Raw genomic sequence first — 23661 nt, forward strand, 5'->3', positions numbered from 1 at the left:
CTATGTTAATCTGTTAATTTACTTCTGCATTCAATATTTATCTGGCTACACAATATTACTCAGGGGTGCTTGGAATAGGAGTGGAGCGTCTGTGTTTGTTCCCCCCAACATTGCTTAAATACATTCTCCAATTGATCCCAAAAGCTCAATTGCTGTGCAGTTAATTAATATCAAGAAGATCTTTGAGTTAAGGTCAACCCCTGATTATTATGTTCTTTTTTAAAAGCAATAATATAGATCTTGCTTTTCTCCTGTACGTTTTTTTTCCCCCTTCGAATTCCCAGCTAGGCCTTTTGAAATTGGCCAAATTTGATTAGGTGCACTAAAGAAGTTTTAAAAAAAATGTTTGCAAGCATCTCCCATACTGAACTGCAGATGGCTATAGTTGAATATAGATAGCATGGGTGGGTGGAGAGCTGTAATCACGGTTCCACCACAAAACCGCGGTAGACTAAAGCGCGTGTGACTAAAGTGCGGTGACAAAACCGCACCGTCAAAACCGCGCACCGACAACAGCGCACCGACAACAGCGTGCCGACAGAAGCGCGCTGTAACATAACCCTAAACCTAACCCTAAACCTAACCCTAAACCTACCCTAAACCTACCCTAAACCTAACCCTAAACCTAACCCTAAACCTAACCCTAAACCTAACCCTAAACCTAACCCTAAACCTAACCCTAAACCTACCCTAAACCTACCCTAAACCTCACCCTAAACCTAACCCTAAACCTAACCCTAAACCTAACCCTAAACCTAACCCTAAACCTACCCTAAACCTACCCTAAACCTCACCCTAAACCTAACCCTAAACCTAACCCTAAACCTTACCTTAAGTTAAATCGCGCTTCTGTCGGCACGCTGTTGTCGGCGCGCTTTTGACATCGCGTTTTTAGCGCCGCGGTGTTGTCGGCGCGCTTTTGACGTTCGCGGTTATGTCGTGCCACGGTAATCACGACTATTTTGACAAAGGTAACCTTGTAAAAATAATGCTTTAGGTGGACCTACCTTTAAGATTTGTCATTGGGATATCTTAAAAGTTGGAACATTTCAATAATGTATTTGGTTTCCATGAGTTGATTTTTGTACTGTTGAGATCCTCCCCTCCCTCTCTCCCCCTCCCTCCTTCTCTCTCTTCCTTATTGAACAATTGTTGCAACTGCCATCAAGCCTTTAACAGGTTATGACTTAATTTTCATCCCTCCATAAGAGTAGGCAGATTAAACACGGGACTCATACAAAGAAGGATTAGGCCGTTACTATTTAGGAAGCGAGAGCTTTTTAAACTCCTCTACCTGCACATTCTGAGGTTTCATTCCAGTCTCCTTAGACATAAACCTGTATGGATGTTAATTTATCTTTGCGGTTGTTTGCAAAACCCTCCTTAAGCCAACCACTGTTTTATTGCTTCACTGACAAACTGTGCCAATACCTTCTCTGTTGTAACTTACACAGAGTTGTATGGACTTGCAGGAAGTGACTGAACACGTCTACTTCACCGGGTGGAGCCTCTCATTCTGCGTCTGGTTAAGAAAGCACGTAGATCAAGTATAGGAAGAATGTAGGGAACTTAAGGAAAATGCACGTTCTCTGGGCTTGTTTGCTTTCCACCCTATTCCGCTAAAAAGGCTTTGAGGATCACATTTTAAAGACATTTAATGAAAGGATTTCAAGTGGCAGCAAAAGGAAAAACATGGGGATACTATATTCACAGGTAAGTTACTCTGTAGCAATTTACTACTATTAAAATGGGCGTCAACAGTAGCTATTATGCACTGCAGCCAGTTTGATTTTGTTTTATCAAATTCAAGCAATTTGATAAATTGTCAAGTCTAAGAAATTGCATCTTTATGGGGAATCAGTTGCTAGTGGAATAATCAACAGTTTTCCATTAAAACATGAATCGAATTGAAGTTAGAAGAGGGAAATATTTGAAATTGGGTTGTGTGGCTTATGGAAATCAGAAAAAGTGGCTCATGAGACCTCTTGATCAGGGAGTTTGGAGCTGTTGGTTAAAGTTGTCAGTGGGAGATACAGCAATGAAAGTTCTATCAAGGGCTTGCTTGCTACCAATAAGAAAAAAGCAGATTTACCTTCTCCGTACCTTTATAAATTAGTGAATGTTCTAATGACAAATCTAGTCTTTTTTAGTAAAAGAAATGGAATTAAAATAGAGCTGGATATTTAAAGCATATGCCAGTTCCTAACAGGACAGAACCTGTTCAAAGCACTCTAACAGGAACAGCGTGTTGAATTTGAGTTAGCAAAGAAAAATGTATAAACATAATAATGATATATCTTGCAAGAAGGAAGACTTGCCTACAACTCAAGAATGGACATTGAAAGTTACAAACCTAGCCAAGATGGCTAAAATATCGGCATATCTTAAAGATCACTCAAATGAGAGATATAAACGAGACTGGAAAAAATGGATTGACTATACACAAAACAAATACGGGACTAAGAAATTCCAGATAGCCTATGCTTAAGATTAGGAATAATCTAAATTGCTCAAAATTAGTGCAACAGGAAGAAGCTGAGTTCAACGCAGAGATGTTATTGACTTTCTTTTTTTTTTAATTTCCTTTGTCTTAATATATTTTAGACTGTGTTTGTTAAAAATCTACACCGTGTTCGGGCTCTGGGAAGTCGGGGGGGGGAAGGGAGGTGGGGTTTTAGGGGAGAGGGGGGAGGGGGGATATATAGTATGTGTTAGATTTTAAAGTAACGTGATTGCACTTGTATACTGTTGCTCTTTAATTCCAGTGTAAAAATAGGACAAGCTGAATATATTAATAGATAGTACAAATACACTGAAGGGAGGACTAGAGGGTTAGAAGAAAGAGGGGTAGAGAGGGTGGGAGAGAGGACTGGAGGGAGGGTGAGAAGGAAGGGAGGGAGTGTACCGGGAGAGAGGAGTGGTAGAGGGGGAGGGGAAGTAGGGTAGAGGGGAATGATGGAGGGAAGATGGAAAGTTGGAGGGGGGCGAAAGAAAGGTTGTATGGAGAATCGAAGAGGTACATTGGGTTTCTATTTTTGGGGGTATTATTGACAAGAGGAATGGCTGTGTTTGTTGTTTAAAGTTATAAGGCCCCGGGTTCTGCACAGTATATATGTGACTGTACGAAAATGAAAATGGAAAATAAAAACACATTTACATGAAAAGATATATCTTGCTTCATCACCCTAACTAAAGGTTTCAATTTACATTAGGAAGTATGAGCAGCATCTAAAACAGAAACTTAACTCCGTGATTATAGGTATATTGCCAAAACCTCTTCTAAGTTCCTATGTCTACATTTAATTCCAAACCTGATTATGTGCCATTTATTTTTTTATGCATTCACTCTTATCAGCCACAATGATATATTTTCTTCCTGATCCTTCACGTTTTCCAATGGTGCACCCATTATTGCTTTAATGAGTCTTTCCTTATCTCCTTGTGAATGCTTGTCCTCTTCTCTTTCTTTCTACCTTTCCCAGAACTATAGATTTATCCAGAGTTACGTCTTTGCATAATTCATTTCATATTAATATATATTTGCATACTTTGTGCCTGGTCATTTAAGTGAGGACTCTGATTATTCACTCCTATATTTGCTATAGCTATATTTATATAGCTATCCCTGATATTCCCCATAGTCTTCCTGGAGTCTTCTCCATTAATACAGTTCACAAGTATTCTTCCTTTTTAAAATCCAACTTTCACTTCCACAGAGCCTTTATTTATTTTTTTCCCTTTAGTATATTTTATTTTCATTTTCATACACTCACATGTATACACCATACAGTATTAAACAGTAATTGCATCAATTCCTCTTGTTGACAATGCCCCAGAAAATAAAAGCCCAATATACCTCTTCCATTCTCCATACACCTCTTTCTTCCACCACCCTCCAACTTTCTATCTTCCCTCCATCATCCCTCTCTACCTTACTTCCCCTCTCCCTCTACCACTCCTCTCTCCAGATCCACTCCCCCCTTCCCTTTCACCTTCCCCCCCACCCTCTCTCCCATCCCTCTCTACCCATCTTTCTTCTTTCCTACTCCTCCTCCCCTCGGTGTATTTCCATTATATGTTAATGTATTTGGCTTATCCTATTTTTAAAGAAAAATTAGAGAAAAACAGTATACATGTGAAGTCACATTGCATTGAGATCTAACACATCGTGTCAAGCCTTTATTGATTACATCAAATTGGCTTACAATTCCAAGCTTAAAGAATAGTAAACTGTATTAAACCGTAGTAAATAGTATTTTGGGATTTTCTACATTACAAATCAAGGAATTGGTGGCTCGGTGGCTAAGACGCTGAGCTTGTTGATCAGAAAGGTTGGCAGTTCGGCGGTTTGAATCCCTAGCACCACGTAATGGAGTGAGCTCCCATTACTTGTCCCAGCTTCTTTCAACCTAGCAGTTTGAAAGCATGTAAAAATGCAAGTAGAAAAATATGAACCACCTTTGGTGGGAAGATAACAGCGTTTCGTGCACCTGCAGCGTTTAGACGTGCCAGCCACATGACTACGGCGATGCCTTCAGACAGCGCTGGCTCTTCAGCTTTGAAACAGAGATGAGACTGCCTCCTAGAGTCGGGAATGACTAGCACATATGTGCAAGGGGAAACATTATATTCTCCTTTAGTATGTGGCAATGATCTTGGGAGACACGAGGAAGAGCCACCGCCTGATAAATTAAATTTCAGTCTAAAAGTGGAGGTATGGTAAAAGAATCTCAGAAGGAACAATCCATAGTTTTTGGGAAAGTAAAAACGAGGGATGGAAGATGTGCTTTCAGACTTGCAAGATTCTGCTAATGCATTTTTACAATAAAGGTTAAGCTAAAATTCCTGGCTGTGCTTTTTGCCTTGATTATCTCACAAGGTTAACAGATACAACTCTCTGTCGTTGTTCAAGAAAAATTAATTTTACATTTAAAAACTCTGCAGCTAGGGGAGAAGATCCCTCTTTGTCAAAAGTAATGAGAAAAAAATGCAATTTGGATTCTGAACCCTCTTATCTATAAACACACACAGATTTGTAGTATACGCATATCCAGTTGAACTGCATTCCATTTCAGAAACGATTTGGATTTCTGAATCCTTCACCTGGGTTATTGCGGCTCTTGTTCATCCACTGTCTTGAAATGCAAAATTAAGACATGCGGTGATACCAAAGCACAATCCATGCTGAATGAAACGCTTGTATATAAAACATTCCCAGATGAAAGAGAAAGTCAGGATGATATAAAGATAAAGGTAAAGGATTCTGCTCGCACATATGTGCTAGACATTCCTGACTCTTAGGGGTAGGTACTCATCTTCGTTTCAAAGCCGAAGAGCCAACACTGTCCGTAGGTCATGTGGCCAGCATGACTAAATGCCGAAGGTGCACGGAACACTGTTACCTTCCTACGAAAGGTTCCACCACAAAACCGCGTTCGACTAAAGCGCGCTCGATGAAACCGCGTAGCTGACGTCATCAACAGGGCGAGAAGAGCGCGGAGACAGAAGCACGCTGTAAACGCTAAACCTAAAATTAACCCCTAAACCTAAACCTAACCCCCCTAAACCTAATCCTAAACCTAACCCTAAACCTAACCCTTAACCTAACCCTAAACCTAACCCTAAACCTAACCCTAAACCTAACCCTTAACCTAACCCTAAACCTAAACCTAATCCTAAACCTAACCCTAAACCTAACCCTTAACCTAACCCTAAACCTAACCCTAAACCTAACCCTAAACCTAATCCTAACCCTTAACCTAACCCTAAACCTAACCCTAACCCTTAACCTAACCCTAAACCTAACCCTAACCCTTAACCTAACCCTTAACCTAACCCTAAACCTAACCCTAAACCTAACCCTAAACCTAACCCTAACCCTAACCCTTAACCTAACCCTAAAGCTAACCCTAAACCTAACCCTTACCTTAATTTGAATTGGCTTGCTTTCAAAGCACTATTTAAAGCGCCCTTCTTTCTCCGCGCTCGCTGTTGTTGCCCTGTTGATGACGTCAGCGACGCGGTTTAATCGGGCGCGCTTTAGTTGAGCGCGGTTTTGTCGTGCCACGCCTACGAAAGGTGGTTCCTATTTTTTCTACTTGCCTTTTTACATGCTTTCGAACTGCTAGGTTGGCAGAAGCCACTCCATAGCACTAGAGATTCGAATAGCTGAACAGCTGATCTTGCTGATCGGCAAGCTCAGCATCTCAGCCACTGAGCCACTGTGTCCCAGGATGATATATGTGCCCTCTAAATTAGAGGGGGCCCACACTTTGTCCCAAAGGTGCCAGAATGATGAAACATGGTTTGTGTTATCATAATCCACCATTTCATATCGGTGTCATGACAAGGCACAGTAATACATAAGGAATGGACTTTATTTATTTCACATCATTAGGCTATTCCACCAGTGGATGTTTTTAAGATGTTGGATAACCATTTGTCTGAAGTGGTGTAGGGTTTCCTGCTATTGCTAATGCTAGCACTTTGCAAGTCTCTCAAACTCTCTGCATGCCCCGTAATTTCATCAAAAAAATGAGGCATGAGAGGGTTTGGGAGACTGCAAAAACTGTTTTTTTTTTTTTTAATGTACCTCTTCAAAATCTTGGTGCATCTTATACTCCGAAAACTACGGTAAGTTTTATAGCCTTGGAAAGGAGAAGGTCGGATGGTCGTTTACCTTTTGATTGGTTATGATAAAACAACAACAGTTCTCACCTATTTTGCAGCCTTTTCCACCAGCCTTTTGTTAAGCAGTTTGCATTCCTTAAAGAGCTGCCAATTTGGATTCATTAACATTAGAAGTCAGGGTTCTCTGCATGGCACAGCCGATTAGATTTACAGATCTTTGAAACAACAGTCCACGTGTATGAATTGGAGGTTTGAGGTTTATGCGGTTTATTGGATTTATACGCTGCCCTTCTCCCAAGGACTCAGGGCGGCGTACAACATAAAATTTGATTTGATTTTGATTTTATTATATTTATATGCCGCCCTTTTCCCCCGAAGGGGACTCAGGGCGGCTCACAATTCAAATCAGGGAAGGGGGGTACAGACAGAAATAAAAAAACGAAACATAACAATACATAATTTAAAAACACACAGCAGTCATACCATTCGAGACGGGGGCAACAGCTCTTTAGCCCCAGGCCTGTCGGAACAGCCAGGTTTTAAGGGCTTTGCGGAAGGCCTGGAGGGTGGTGAGGGTTCCAATCTCCACGGGGAGTTCGTTCCAGAGGGTCGGGGCAGCCACAGAGAAGGCTCTCCTCCGGGTGGTAGCCAGTCGGCACTGGCCAGCGGATGGAATTCGGAGGAGGCCTAGTCTGTGGGATCTAATCGGTCTAGTGGAGGTGATTGGCAGCAGGCGGTCTCTCAAGTACCCAGGTTCAATACCATGAAGGGCTTTACAAGTGACGACACACATATTATAAGAAAACACATATTACAAAACATATGTAACATATTACAAAAATTAAAAGGGACATTAAATAAAGTATCCAAAAAAAAAGCCCAATTGATATTTACAATAAAAATTTAAAAATTATATTAAAATTAACAACCAAATTAATCCTGTATTTTATTCTATTCAGGCCAGGCCGGCTTGCTGGAAAAGCTAACTTTTTAGGGCGCGTCGGAAGGGCCGGAGGTCGGGGATTATACGAAGCTCCGGGGGCAGCTCATTCCAGAGGGAAGGGGCTCCCACAGAGAAGGCTCTCCCCCCTGGGGGTCGCTAGCCGACACTGTCTGGCCGACAGCACCCTGGGGAGGCCAACTCTGTGGGATTGCACTGGACGGTGGGAGGCTACTGGTGGCAGTAGGTGGTCTCGCAGGTACCCTGGGCCTAAGCCATGGAGCGCTTTAAAGGTCATAATTAGTACCTTGAATCGCACCCAGAAGACAACCGGCAACCAGTGCAGGCCGCCTAAAAGGGGTGTAACATGGGAGCACCTAGGTACACCCATGATAATCCGCATGGCTGCATTCTGGACCAGCTGAAGCTTCTGGGTGCTCTTCGAGGGCAGCCCCATGTAGAGAGCATTGCAGTAGTCCAGGCGAGAAAGGACAAGGGCATGAGTGACTGTGCACAGAGCATCCCGATCCAGAAAGGGGAGCAACTGACGTATCAGGTGAACCTGGTAAAAGCCCCCCCCTCCCCCCGGGTCACGGCCGTCCGGTGTTCTTCTAAACTAAGCCGTGTAGCCAGGAGGACTCCCAGGAAGTTGTCATAGCTGGACCTGGAGCTGATGATAGAATAGGGTACCCCCTGCAAACCCCAAGAAGACAGTCATCTCCACGAAGCTCTCCTTTGTGGTGGAACCTATCAGTTGTACAGTTTGCAATAGTAGTTCTTTCCCAAATGACTCAAGAATTCTTCTTCTGAGAATGGATGCTAAAGCATGAAGATCTCACTGTATCCTGCCCATTGGGCTTTACAGTGAGGGGAAAATGATTCAGGAAAAAAACATGAGTGATTGGTAACTCAGCAGTCCTTGAAGCTGTCACACCAGTAATTTTAGATTAATGGTTAATGTATTGGCACCACTTTGTGGATTTAATGTGGAACTGCAGCCTTAGTGCAATACTTACTCAAGGGGTCCCTGAATTGCACACTTTTTCAAAACTATTTTACTTTACCTTAGCATGTACATTAATTTCTTCATCCCACATTTGTATCCAGGGTGATCCCTATAGGCATTAATTCTCCTGTGATCTTTCCAAAAGCGCTCACCAGGTGCTGTGCTGATTTAATTTGATTTTAAAATAAAACAAAACGATGAAATAGAAAACGGCATGTTGATAACATGATAACCGTATTTCCAAAACAGTGTTTGTATACCAACAAAGACCCAAGAGCCATTCTTTGGAAATAAAAAAACAGGGATGTTTGCAGTTTATTTATTTATTTTTATTTTTTGTTTCACCAAGAATTTGTATTTTAGGCTTGACGAGGGGTGTTAGATTTTAAAGTAATATGATCACACATGCATACTGTCTTCTCTTATTTTTTCTTTAAAACTAAGATACGTTAAGTATATTGATATGGAAGCATAAATACCATCAACATAGAATGGAGTTTGCTCAGAAGCGGAAATACACCAAGGAGAGGAAGAGTGGGAAACAGAGGAGAGAAGAAAGATAGGAAGAGAGGGATAGGAGAGAGGAAGAGTGGGAAACAGAGGAGAGAAGAAAGATAGGAAGAGAGGGATAGGAGAGAGGGTAAGTGGGGAAGATGAGGAGGATAAGGAGGAGTGGAATGAAGAGAGAGGAGAAGGAGAAAGGAAGGGGAAGTAGAGTAGAAAAGGATGATGGAGGGAAGAAAGGAGGTAGGAGAGAGGTAGAAGAAAGAGGTGTATGGAGAGCAGAAGAGCTAATAATGGTTTTTTATCTTTCTGGGCGTTGATGACAAGAGGAACTGATGTAATTACTACTTAATACAATAGGATATTGGCTATGTAATAGTATACATGTGATTGTATGTTATGAAAATGGAAAATAAAAAAAGTATATTTAAAAAAAGGAAAAAGAAAAAAGTGTGTGTGCTACAATTCAAAATGGTGGATGAATGTGATGAAGTAAAGGTTCCCCTCGCACATTCGGGCTAGTCGTTCCTGACTCTAGGGGGCAGTGCTCATTTCAATTTCAAAGCCGAAGAGCCAGCGCTGTCCGAAGACGTCTCCATGGTCATGTGTCTGGCATGACTAAACGCCGAAGGTGCATGAAACACTTGTTACCTTCCCACCAAAGGTGGTTCCTATTTTTCTACTTGCATTTTTACATGCTTTCGAACTGCTAGGTTAACAGAAACTGGGACAAGTAACAGGAGCTCACTCCGTTACGCAGCACTAGGGATTCGAACCGCCGAACTGCCGACCTTTCTGATCAACAAGCTCAGCGTCTGAGCCACAACCCACCATATATTTATCGTTTTGTCTTAAATCAAAAGTTGTTGAAACTCCTTACTGAGATTCTCCTGCCTTTCTCTCTTTCTTTCCCTCAGCCCATTTGCCAGGCCGCTTATAATAACGACTTAAATGAACTTCAGCTCCTATTGGAAGAAGACAGAAATAATCTGAATATCCAGGACTATTTTAGTGGAGACACGGCGTTAATCTGTGCATGCAAAAAAGGGCACAACAGAATCGTCAGTTACCTTCTGAAAATGAACGCTGATGTGAACATTAAAAATAAGGTGAGAGCAGCTACTGCAATTGTACCTCGTCTTAGGTTGCTAAAACCAGGACTGATGTCGAAAGAGAATAGAGGAATCAGAGGTGGGTTCCTACCAGTTCGCACCAGTTCGGTAGAACCGGTTCGTCAAATATACCGAACCGGTTAGAAGAGGTTCCACCAGAAAGCAGGCCACACCTACAGAAGAGGTTCCAAAATTTTTTGAAACCCACCACTGACACACACACACACACACACACACAGAAAGAGAAAGAAAGGAAGAAAGAAATAAAGAAAAAAAGAAAAAAGAAAGAAAAAGTGAGAGAGATGAAAGAAAAAAAGGAAAAAGGGACAGAGAAACAAAAGGAAGGAGAGAGACAGACAGACAGAGAGATAGAGAGAGAGAGAGAGAGAGAGAAAACACATGGCCGGCAAGCCACTCCCACCAGGTCACATGGCCGGCAAGCCACTCCCACAAAGGAGGCCACACCCACAGAGTAGGTTCGAAAAAAATTTGAAACCCACCACTGAGAGGAAGGATATGCTAGCTGAGGAATTCTGGGAGTTGAAGTTCACACATCTTATAGTTGGCAGGTTTGAAAAAACACTGCTTTAAAATCATCTCTAAGCAGTGGTGGGATTCCGCCAGTTCGCACCACTTCAGAAGAACCTACTGTGAACTTTCTGAGCAGTTTGATGAACTGATTGTTGGAAGAAATCATTAGGGCAGGGAACCGATTGTTAAATTATTTGAACCCCACGACTGCCTCGAAGCTTTGGGGGCATGTAGATTTCCTTTCTGAGTTCTGAAAGGTGAGACAGAAAATCCAGACACAGGCAAAACGAGGAGACATAACTAATGTGTTAGGGTTCCAAATAGCACCCAAAAGTAAATCAGACTCCGAGGCAAAGTATTGCTCAAGGTTCTAATTTATTAAGAGAGCCATGTTGGCACATTTGGGAAACCCCAAATCTGAAGGCTTCACGGTTTTCCCCACCCAGTTGAAAGTTCAAGATCTTGCCCCTACACCCATGAATCCATCCCATGGTCCAATCTTCCATTGCCATGCTGGTAGTTTCACCCATCCAGTTCCAGTCAGGTGCAGAGGTGCAGAGACAAAGGATGACCTTGGTTTTCTGGAAAGAATTTTGTTATGGCTACATAGCATCAAACTCCATACAATCTCCCCTCCCATTTTCCCACAATAGAAAATGCATAGTAGAGTAATAGAAAGTGTAGCAGGCCAAAGATCCAAAAGAAAAGATGGCTGCATACCTGACATAATTTTTATGGTAACCTGTATCTTGGTTTGTAGATAAGATATGAAAAGAAAAGATCATTTGTTGAATTTTAAGAGATGGCTACTAAAATTTTATACGTTGTGAGGAAAAATCTTTTCTTTGCTGTATTCTTATTTTTTCTTCCTTTCCTACTTTCTGCACCTTCTATTTTTTTCCTTTTAATTCTTTTTAGTCTGTAGTATTTTTCTATTGTAATTATAATTTCTAATAACAGTTAAAAATATCTAGATTTGTACATGTAATGTACGCGAAGCTTGCAACAATCACAACCAAAAGAATAACGTTTCAATTATCCAATTGTGGCTTTCCAGCTTGATTTTTTTAAAATTACGGTTTGATGCACAGTCAGCCAGAAGTTTAATCTGCATTTGGCCTTTTTTGTCCATCTGCTGAGCCTTTCCCAAGGACCTGAGATCGTTGCTTAATAATATTAAAAGCATCATTGTAGGATGTCAGTGGTTCTGAGTAATGCTGCCTTTTGCAATTGACTGATGGTGATTTTTCTCAATGTTGATGGTGTCTTTGTGTGGTGCTCCAGTTGTTTTGGAATTGCAGCCGAAAGTACCTATTATTATTGCTATTATCCATTATTATTATGGATGGTTGCACAGTTAGCCAGATGTTTAGACTGGATGTGGGATTTTATACGTCTGCTGGGTTCTCCCTAGGGATCTAGGATAAGTTGATATCGTTTGACGGTGTTTAAGATATTATCGCAGGATTATAAACTGTTCCAATTATAGCTGGCCTTTGCAATTGACCGCTGGTGATTTTGTCAATGTCAGTGGTGTTCAAGATGTTGCTCAAGCAGATGTTTTTTGAATTGTGCCACAGGTGCCTATGACTATTGGTTTGGTTTGCTATAGTCATTCTATTTCTATTTGCAAGTCTTTAGTCTGGTATAGTTATCCTCTTTAAGAGTGCTACATCTAGGTGATAAGTATATCCCCAAATATTTAACCTTACTTGTATTTTGAATCTGCAACATTTCTGACAGCTCTTCCTTTTGTCCTGGGGGAGTCGCCAGCCGACATTGGCTGGCAGATGGAATCCGGAGAAGGCCTCGTCTGTGCGATCGAATCGGTTGATGTAATATTTGTACTATGTTGAGAAATAAATTCCATGGATGTGGAGTAACCATGGGAAAATCTTGGCTCTGGTGACTTGTTGGGGTTTAAGCTTTGTAGGATCTAAGTGTGAAATGCTAATCTGCAAGGAGAAGGCATTCTTCAGAGCTCCTGAGCTCAAATCATTTGAGGCTTTATAGATAATAAGAACTACTTAAAGAAATCAAAATTGCTGCAACGTGGTTTCTATGGGGACCAATTTGCTGCAACACTGTGTACCAGCTGAAGTTCCAAAAACACATAAGGGAAGCCCTATGTAGAACGTAGTAGAGAAATAAAACTTGGAAGTTATCTGTCAATGCACTACTGTTTTAAAGCTAGTTGAATCTAGGAATGGGTGCAGCTATCATCCAATGAGTCCTCGCGCTTCAAGGTGCTAGTCGTTACTTTTAAAGCCCTACATGGTATAGGACCTGGCTACCTGAGAGACCGCCTCCTGCCATTCACCTCCCAACGACCAATAAGATCGCACAGGTTGGGCCTCCTCTGGGTGCCGTCGACCGGACAATGCCGGCTGGCGGCCCCCCGAGGGAGGGCCTTCTCTGTAGCTGCACCGGCTTTGTGGAATGATCTACCCACTGAGATCCGGACCCTTACCACTCTCCCGGCCTTCCGTAAAGCGACGAAGACCTGGCTGTTCCAGCAGGCCTGGGGCTGTTGATTATATCCAGCCCCACTTAGACTGAATGGATGTTGTATTATTTTAATAATTGTATCTTTTCTTAAATTTTTTAAACGCTTTTATCTTGCTTGTGAGCTGCCCAGAGTCCCAATGGGAGTGGGCGGCATACAAATTTTATTAAACTGAAACTGAAACTAAAACTGAAACTCTGTCTCCTTCTGGGGATTAGGAGAGATCTAGATTCAGAATTACTGCCCAAGTGTATGTAATCTTTTAGGAGAGTGTGATCCCATTGAGAAAGTTACTTAGTTTACTTGATAGTCATTCCACCTCGTACAAGGAAATTAAACACCACCTTCAGTGTACGTTATACATAAAAAATAAAGCACAAACATCCTTCACATTCTATACAATTGAATTGAAAACCTCTGATATTGCATTAATATTGCACTATACGATAGCATTCAATATAGTTACTGCTCTAGGATAGCAGCTGTTTTTCAGCCTATTAGTCCTTGTTTTTTTTTTAATCCGGTACCATGTGCCAGATGGTAATAGTTAAAAAAAAAGTGGGCCCACGATGAGATAGATCTTTAAGAACAGTAGTGGGATTCAAAAAAAAAATTACTACCAGTTCTGTGGGCGTGGCTTGGTGGGTGCGGAAGCGGAAGGATACCGTAAAATCTCCATTCCCTCCCCACTCCAGGGGAAGGTTATTGCAAAATCCCCATTCCCTTCTGATCAGCTGGGACTCCAGAGGCAGAGAATAGATGGGGGCGGGGCCAGCCAGAAGTGGTATTTACCAGATGTCAACCTCTGTTTTGCTGCTTGCTTTTCAGCTGCCATTGAAACGGGGAAGGGGGGCATGGTATTTGGGTGTAGGAAATATTCTGTACAGGAGAGGCTTTAAGAAGGGAGTTGTTCGCACCATCTACTGCGCATGTAGCAGGGAGAGGAGTTTCCCACCAAGGCCAACTGTCCGGCATACAAACCTGATGATGATTTTTGAAGATGTCTCCCACATGACACCTGTGGAGTAATTGGATTGGACTATGGGCTGGGGTTACCAAGGGGAGGGGAATGGGTCATACATATCTGTTGTGACTCAGCAGAAGCTTGCTGTGAGTTGTTTCGGGATGCAGGATAATGAGCAGCTGTTGCTCGTTAGGGTCATCTCCTGGAGATAAAAGACTGATGGTGCCACGCCTTAGTTGCAGAAGTCAACGTTCGTGGTTCGTGGTTCGTTTGTTTGTCGTTCGTTTGTTCGTGAGTTCAGTTCCGTTCGAGTTAGTGATTCAAAGAGGCACTTGGATAAGTGATTTGCTTTCTGTAAACCTGGTTTGCTATAAGTGTTTTGTTTTTGCATTTGCTGTGTAACTTTTTGCCAGAGACTTTATCTATGTTTATTTTGGGCTCTCAGCCAGCCTGAGCCGGGACTGATAAAGATATTTCCTTTGAAGTTCTGTCTGGCTGTCGTTTGTGAACGAGCGAAGAGGGGGGTCAGAACACATATCTATGCTTGCACGCGCTTTTATCTCAGATCCAGCCTTGCTTAGCTTCTATGTACTTATAACCAGTAAAACTACTCTTAATTCTGCAGAATGGAGTTGAGTGGTTTCTTTCTTGGTTATTAAGTGAAGCAGCCCTGACATCAGTTCTCCGAACTACTCAAAATTTCCGCTACCGGTTCTCCAGAACTGGTCAGAACCTTCTGAATGCCACCTCTGTTTAAGAACGTTTTGCTCTTTCTTAAGGCAGCAGGAGCTATGAAGCTCTTCCAAAGAGGCGAGAGGGCAACCAGTGGTCCTCTGGGCAATGACATTAAACCTCTGGAGCTCTGTCCCATCTGCCACTGTGCAATTAGCAAACCCATACACAAGTGCAGTAAATTAAAATACTCTCTATGGTGCAGCAGTAGAAGGTCACCAGGATAAAAAATAAATAAGTGGATTTAATTCACTTATCTGAGGGGATGGGCTGTTAAGAAATATCATATGAAGATGAACATGAACACATGAACACATGAACACATGAACACATGGACACATGGACACATGGACACATGGACACATGGACACATGGACACATGGACACATGGACACATGGATACATGTATGTATGTATGTATGTATGTATGTATGTATGTATGAATGAATGAATGAATGAATGAATGAATGAATGAATGGGCTTTCTAGAGCCAATTTATTGCGCCTCATCCAGTCTATTATTTTAAAATGGGGATTTTTGAGTCACATTATTGCCTGGTGATTCTGGGAAAGAGATATTGCTTTGATTGTTATCAGAGCACTCAGTGAAAGCTTCTGATGCTATCTCCAGCAGTTTCATATATACTGTATATTTCAAAATATCAGGAAGAAAATAACTGCCAGGCCTGTCTTGGCTTGGATATTCAGGGGAAGAAAGACCCTCGACTCCATTTTTAATGAAAGGAATAATTTTTACTGAAGACAAGGGGTTTCAATGTAGCAAAGCCAGATCTGAGGATTTCCTGCACAACCCAGGTGATTTTCCCCTTCTCCCAAGGCTCTCTCCCCTTGGTCATCTTGGCCGTATCCAATAAGATTCCAATTAGGAGTTTTGGTATCAGTTCCATATTTTGCACCCCTTTGAACGGGCATTTTGCTTTCCCAGGCATGTGTCCTTGGATCTGTCAATTGTTGTTTCTAGGTACCGTCTCTGGATCTTGTCATTTCCCCCCTCCCTCCCTTCCCATTCCTCCTCGCCACATTTTATGGCAGGCTGCCATCAAAGCGAAGCGAAGCTGGGCTGAAGCAGTTTGATGCTAGATCTCACAAAAGCTGCTAGGCGGGCCAACATAATCATACTCCTTCTCTCTCTCTCCAATCATACATCAAGATGATTAAGGCAACCTGAACCTCATTGCCTGCTAAAACCTGATTCCATCTAGCACTGCCTGAAACTAAGTAGTCACCACCTTTGATTGCTTTGAAAACATGGAACTTTAGAAGCTCACCTTAATTAGATTATTTAAGAGATTAAGTGAGGACTTCTTGAAGATGGCTTTAAAAAGGATGAAACCTCCCTTCCCTAGAGGAGATATTAATAATGTTTGTCAGGCCAACTCCCAGAGCTTTCTGGTAAATAGATACAAGCCACATGAGGCAAGGATCAATACAATATGTGTGTTGTGACCCACCAGCGGCCAGTGGAGTTATAGCAATAGCAATAGCAGTTAGACTTATATACCGCTTCATAGGGCTTTCAGTCCTCTCTAAGCGGTTTACAGAGTCAGCATATTGCCCCCAACAATCTGGGTCCTCATTTCACCCACCTCGGAAGGATGGAAGGCTGAGTCAACCTTGAGCCGGTGAGATTTGAACCGCTGAACTGCAGATAACAGTCAGCTGAAGTGGCCTGCAGTACTGCACCCTAACCACTGTGCCACCTCGGCTCCTCTCTGCTGGAGCTGGCAGCAGATTCGGACAGTGAGGAGGTTGGGGAGGAACATGGGCGGGGGAAGGAGTCTGGGGAAGGCTCTGATGAGGATTCTGTGTCAGCAGCAGAGAGGGGGCTGCCTTCAGAGTCAAACATCAGTGAGGCAGACAAACAGATGGAGCCTGTTCCCAGTGTGCGCATGTGCAGAATTGCCAGACAAAGAGAACAGCTAAAGAACAGGGTCGACTTGGGAGTAATGCCACAGGTGGACGATGAATGGCCCCTCCCAGAGGAAATAAAAGAGGAGCGAAGGGGGAGTGGAGATTGCAGGAGACAATTAGTTCGCTTAATTGGTTCGTGACTCTCCGAGGCTCCTTGCCAAGTTTTGCAGATATCTGCCTGGCAGCTCTCCAAGCCAGATAAGTTCTGTGACTATAAATCCTCCCTTGAAAGACTTAGCTGGATGTGAATGGCCAGAATTCACAGTAAATCAATAAAATAATTTTTTGTTGGGACATGGAGTTTGCTCCATGGTCAGAACAATGTGGTAGATTTTACTTCTCTGAATTAATTATCCAGGTCCTCAAAGCCAGATAAGTTCTGTGACTATAAATCCTCCCTTGAAAGACTTAGCTGGATGTGAATGAGCAGAATTCACAGTAAATCAATAAAAGAGTTTTTTTGTTGGGACATGGAGTTTGCTTCATGGTCAGAACAATGTGGTAGATTTTACTTCTCTGAATAAATTATCCAGGTCCTCAAAAACATGCAGATTTTAATTTATACATTATTCATGTAGGAATTAGGAAAAAAGAAGAATGCTGCAGGTGGGTCTATGAGAATTCACCACTGTCAATTCACCATGGCCAACTTGCCATGGCCAACTTGCTGCAGGACAACTTGCCGTGGCCATTTTGCCATAGGACAATTCAGTGTGGGACAAGAGTTACACTCATATCAAAGAAATGGTGGAATAGAATAAAAAAGAATGTAAAAAGAGGGACAGAATGAAATGTGAATGGCAAAAATTTATATAATTTTTATTTTAAACAATTAAATAGAATTGTTCAATTGTCCCGCAATAAGTTGGCCCATGGTGAGTTGGCCATGGTGAGTTGTCCCACAGCGAGTTGGCCATGATGAGTTGGCTGCAGATAGTTGGCCATGCTGAGTTGTCCTGCAATGAGTTGGCCATGATGAGTTGGCCATGATGAGTTGGCCATGATGAGTTGGCCATAATGAGTTGGCCATGATGAGTTGGCTGCAGATAGTTGGCCATGATGAGTTGTCCTGCAATGAGTTGGCCATGATGAGTTGGCCATAATGAGTTGGCCATGATGAGTTGGCCATGATGAGTTGGCCATAATGAGTTGACCACAGCAAGTTGACTGTGCCAAGTTGTCTCATTCCCACCGCAGGCTGATAACAATTCAGGAAAATTCTAGTCTTTCCTCGATTCCGTATTTCTTATTATTATTTTTTCAACCAGGCCCTTCTTTCTTTCCTTTTAACTGAGGGTAACTCTCCTGGAACCGAGAATATCCCCAGGGTAATTTCTGCAGTGGGAAAGCATCAAAAACATTTCCAAACTGACATCAAACAAATCATAAATAATTTATGGTAGATGGAATGAGAAACTGCCTTCAAACTCTTTCCTTTCTCTCTAGGAAGAAAGAACCTGTTTGCACTATGCAGTCAAAAAACGATTTGGTTTCCTTGATTATTTGCTCATCATACTTTTAATGCCTGTTATGCTGCTAGGATATCTTCTCATGGTAAGTTCTAGGTCAAACAAGTATCAAATGATGCCTACAGTTATATCTGTGTGCCCTGTTCTTTCTACCACCCAATCATGGTTGTTGAAGTTACATGTTTTAGATTTGGATTCAACTTAGCAAGGAGTTTTGGTCTCTAAGGATACCATAATTCCTTTTCCTGACTCAAAGAGGTAACTGTGATTTATCTCCATGAAGCACTTCATATCGTTCCCATGTGAAAATTAGTCCTTCCACAATACAGCCAGTCCTCAACTTACCACCACCACCGAGCACCACAGTTTCTGTTGCTAAGCAAGATAGTTGTTAAGTGAATGTCGCCCCATTGTACAACCTTTCCTGCAGAGCCGAGGTGGCGCAGTGGTTAGAGTGCAGTACTGCAGCCACTTCAGCTGACTGCTTAGCTGCAGTTCGGCGGTTCAAATCTCACCGGCTCAAGGTTGACTCAGCCTTCCATCCTTCCAAGGTGGGTAAAATGAGGACCCGGACTGTGGGGGCGATATGCTGACTCTGTAAACCGCTTAGAGAGGGCTGAAAGCCCTATGAAGCAGTATATAAGTCTAACTGTTATTGCTATTGCTATTGCTAGTTGTTAAGTTAGTAACACAATTGCTAAATGAATCTGGCTTCCCCATTGACTTTGCTTGTCAGACATTTGTAAAAGATGATTACATGACTCCTGGGCACTGCAATCATCATAAGTGTGAGTCAGTATGTCTGAATTTCATTCATGTGGCCATAGAGATGCTGCAAAGGTTGTAAGTGTGAAAAACAGTCACTTTTTTCAGTGCTGCTATAACTTTGAACACACTGTTGTAAGTTGAGGACTGCCTATACTGAAAAATTATATGATAGAGTTCAAAAAGTAAAGAACAGATGGGAACAGACCAGCCCACTCAAAAGACAGGGCTAGAGAATCTGATATATAGGACAAGAATGAGAAAAAGGTTTTCTGGGAAATTGGGATTTTTTTTATATGTATATACTTCACTTTTGAAAGTTGCAGGGATTCTTGATAATGATTTTCTCATTTTTCTTATTGGAAGATATTGGATTCCAATGACCTTCTGATGGATTCTAATGATTAGAATTCTCTCTGCTTGGTAAAATCTGCCATGCAGCCCTCCCTAGAGTCTCTTATCTCTTGTTTCTGTCTCTGGCAAAACCCCAAAAAGGCTTTTTGTAGAAGCTGCACGCTGTATTTCTACAGGCTGTTCCAGGGGTGGGTTTCAACCGGTTCGCGGCGGTCCCCGCGAACCGGTTGGTCGGCGAACCCAGAAGTAAGTAACTTCTGGGGACGGCGAAGGGCCCACCCGCCCGCCCGCGTTCCTTACCTGGTTTTGACGAGTTCTGCGCTTCCACGCATGCGCAGGACGCATACAGCGCCTGCGCGATCCTCCAGGAGCAGCTGGAGCATTGCACAGACGCTAGTAGGCATGCGTGCACTGCGCGTGTGCACGAGGACGCCGCCGGCCCCGTTCCAACCGAACTGGTTGGAACGGGGCGAGAAACCCACCCCTGGGCTGTTCCCAGGTTTTTTTTAAAGCACCAGAAATTTAGAACATCCTCAGAGCATCTTCTTAGCATTAGCCAGCTCTCTCTACAAATCAAGAGAGGTTCCTGGGCATACAGAGAAGAGCATCAGTGATGATTAGGGTCTGAAGGCTGAACCATACAATGAGGGAACTAGATATATCTAATGAAGAAGAGGACTGGGGGAGATGTGATAGCAGTCTTCCAGTACTTGAGGGGCTGTCCCAACCAAGAGAAAGTCAAGTTATTCCCCAAAGAATCTGAGAGCAGAGAAGAAGCAATAGGTAGAAATTAATCAAGGACAGATAAACCTTGAACTGAGAGGTTTCTTGAGAGTGAGAATAAGTATTGTATTTTTTTTTTGGACTATAAAACGCACCTTTTTGTGAAAATGTCTGTGCGTCTTATAGACCGAATATTGCTGAAGCCCTGCCCAAACACCGGCCATTTATAGGTCTCTGAAAAAGTTTTCGGGCCTTGTTTTTTTGGCCCGTTTTTTAGGGTGTTTTCAGTCCGTTTTTTGAGGCTTTTTTGTGATGTTTTTGAGGCTTTTGAGGGCCATTTTTGAGGCCTTTTCGACCACTTTTTAATGCTTTTTTGAGGCGTTTTTCGAGCCATTTGTGAAGCTTTTCTGAGGCTGTTTTTTTTTTTTTTCAAAAGCCAAAAATGGAGCTTGGGAGCCCTTTCCCACTTTCAGAGGGCTCCAGCCACCACAGCAGAGGTGGGTTCCTACCAGTTCGCACCTATTCGGTAGAACTGGTTCATCAAATCTACCGAACCGGTTAGAAGAGGTTCCACCAGTGGACCCGGAAAGCAGGCCACACCTACAGAAGAGGTTCCAAAATTTTTTGAAACCCACCACTGGCAAGGGTCTTGTAACTTGACAGCTTTAAGACTTGCATGCTTCAATGCCAGAGTTTCTGAATAGCTACTTGGACCGACCTAAGTACTAATTCATAATTTCATATCCAGTCACATGGGCGGCAAGCCACTCCCACAAAGGAGGCCACATCCACAGAGTAGGTTCCAACAACTTTTGAAACCCACCACTGCACCCCAGGCACCCCCGACATGAGTAACATTGATCTGGCCATGACCCCCTGGTCCCCCCCAAAATCAAACACAAACCTGATGTGGTCCTCAATGAAATCGAGTTTGACACCCTTGACCAAGATGTCCTCAGCTGGATTTGGATAAATGTATAAGAGAAGGTCTTTATTAGCTGACTGCTTGATATGATAATGTTACCCATTTCCCAATAATGTTCCATTTTTTTGCCTTTCTCACCCCTAAAATTTGCTAAACAGGTTTCTAAAAGTAAGCAGAATGAACACCTCATCAAGATGCTGCTTAGAGCTGGCGCATATGTTAACGCTCAAGATGATGTAAGTGCATCTATTCATATACTCGAACTGTATCTAGATTATAGTTTGGGAGGTAGCTGGTAAATAGATACAAGCCACGTGAGGCAAGGATCAATACAATATGTGTGTTGTGACCCACCAGCGGCCAGTGGAGCTATAGCAATAGCAATAGCAGTTAGACTTATATACCGCTTCATAGGGCTTTCAGCCCTCTCTAAGCGGTTTACAGAGTCAGCATATCGCCCCTACAGTCTGTGTCCTCATTTCACCCACCTCGGAAGGATGGATGGAAGGCTAAGTCAACCTTGAGCCGGTGAGATTAGAACCGCTGAACTGCAGATAGCAGTCAGCTGAAGTGACCTGCAGTACTGCACCCTAACCACTGCACCACCTCAGCTCTTCATCCAACTAAAGATGGATGAAACAATAGACCAAAAGTATAAATATATGATAATTCAAGAGCTTATGTGAAAGAGCTCCTTTTTTAAATTTTATACCTACTGAGAAGGATATTAGGGTAAGGGTACAACTTATTCCTGAAGAACATGTATTATATTTTTTCTCTAGTCAGGACGGACGTCTCTCCACTACGCTTGTGAAATGAAGAACCAATCCATCATTCCATTATTAGTTGAAGCAGGTGCTGATGTTTCCATAAAGGACAAGGTATGAAAAGTAGTCTTATTACAATTTTGATCTCTAGCTCATCCTCTGTGATTTGGACTATTCCTCTACTAAGAAAGAGGAATCTATTTTTTATTTTAGAAAAGAAAAATATATAAATGGGGTTCTTTTTTAATGGAGCAGTACGTTGGCTCAACGGTTAAGATGCTGGACTTCTCAGCTGGAATGCGGACAGACAGGGTTGAAGACTTGAGAGCTGTGTGAGCTTTCATTTATATTACCTCAGCTCCTGCCAACTTAGCAGTTCTAAAGCATGCAAATGCGAGTGGATAAATAGGTACCACTTTAGTGGGAAAGGTTTTTCTGTTCTGTTCTTTCATGATGACAGAAGAATCTCTCAGACAATGCGGGATCCCTACACTGAGAATTAGAGATAACACAATTATGCAAACACAATGGAGGTGGTTGTGTGATTAACAACAGATCCCACTTCTCCCACAACCTGCCCCTCTCCTCCCCATCTTAATTGGATCATAGTGTTTGGCTTGTTTTAACTTATTTGTGTTTTATTATGTTTATATTTATCATTCATGATTATAAGCTGCCCAGTTTCCTTGTGATTAGATAGACGGAGAAAGGAAGGAAGGAAGGAAGGAAGGAAGGAAGGAAGGAAGATTGATTATTACTTCCTCCCAGAACTTGCAACATTTGCTTCAAAAGGATATTATCCAAAACAAATCATTCTGCTTAAGTTACAATGAAATGTTGGCAATAGTACACTTTCAAATATCTAAAGTTGGCCAAGTAAGATATCTGTGGAGATTCTCAGTTGTCCAGGTCATGGTTATCCCAAAGTTGCTTTTTCAAGAGGCAACTGGACTTTCTTTGAGGGCATTTTGCTTCTCATCCAGCTCTGACTGGATGGTGGAGGATGGAAGGATGGAAAGACAGTATCCCTTCAGAATTGAAGAAGCTTCTTGGATGAGAAGCGAGATGTCTTCAAAGAAAAACAAGAAAGTCCAGCTGCCTCTTGAAAAAGCACCTTTGGGTTGGCCAAGTTAGATTTTATCTATGTTGATGCTTTCTTCATTCAGTATTTTCACCTTTGTTCATTTTATCTTTTTATTTCAGGATGGAGAGACTCCATTGGACATAGCAAGAAGATTAAAGTTCGTCAACATAGAACATACATTAAAGAAGGATTCTTAGATCATTACATCAGACATTGTTAGAAAAGCTCTGATTCATTGGGGCCGATTCATTGCAATAAATGTAATTCCTTTTACAATTCAAGTGACATCAAGCAGCCAATAAGCTTATGCAAAAGAATAGACCGCATTAAACCCTGTTGCTGAGGTTTAATGGGTGATAAAATCAAAATGTGAGCATCAAAAGGTCGTTTTTATTTTCATGATTGTTTTCTTACTAAGTACAACATTTGTAAGAGTGTAAGTCAGCGTTTTCCCAACTTGGCAACTTTAAGATGTGTAGACTTCAATTCCCACAATTCCCCAGCTAGTTGAAATTTACGCAGTGGTTTGTCAATTTGAAAACCATTAGTATAGTATAAGCCATATTATTTATTCAATTGGTATTAAAGTGTGCTATTTTATGTGTTGTAATCCAAAGCAGATTTAGCAATAAAGATCTGTTGTAAGTTGACTTTTGGCTTGACAAAAGGTGTGTGTCTATTTGTTCTGAATGTATGGAATAGTAATGGAACAAGGAAC

The 23661-nt window shown here is 42.1% G+C and overlaps 1 protein-coding gene across 1 annotated transcript; it reads left to right on the top strand.

Moving 5' to 3' along the window:
* The first annotated feature begins 1587 nt into the window (after positions 1 to 1587).
* Positions 1588 to 23164, top strand: LOC116518796 (ankyrin repeat domain-containing protein 22-like). The gene is made up of 6 exons (XM_032232328.1): positions 1588 to 1713; positions 9998 to 10189; positions 18303 to 18410; positions 21251 to 21328; positions 21875 to 21973; positions 23063 to 23164. Exons 1-6 carry the CDS (start codon positions 1693 to 1695, stop codon positions 23138 to 23140), a joined length of 576 nt encoding a protein of 191 aa, XP_032088219.1. The 5' UTR covers positions 1588 to 1692; the 3' UTR covers positions 23141 to 23164.
* The last annotated feature ends 497 nt before the right edge of the window (positions 23165 to 23661 follow it).

The sequence above is a fragment of the Thamnophis elegans genome, chromosome 15, assembly GCF_009769535.1.
Source record: "Thamnophis elegans isolate rThaEle1 chromosome 15, rThaEle1.pri, whole genome shotgun sequence".
Lineage (NCBI taxonomy): Eukaryota > Metazoa > Chordata > Lepidosauria > Squamata > Colubridae > Thamnophis > Thamnophis elegans.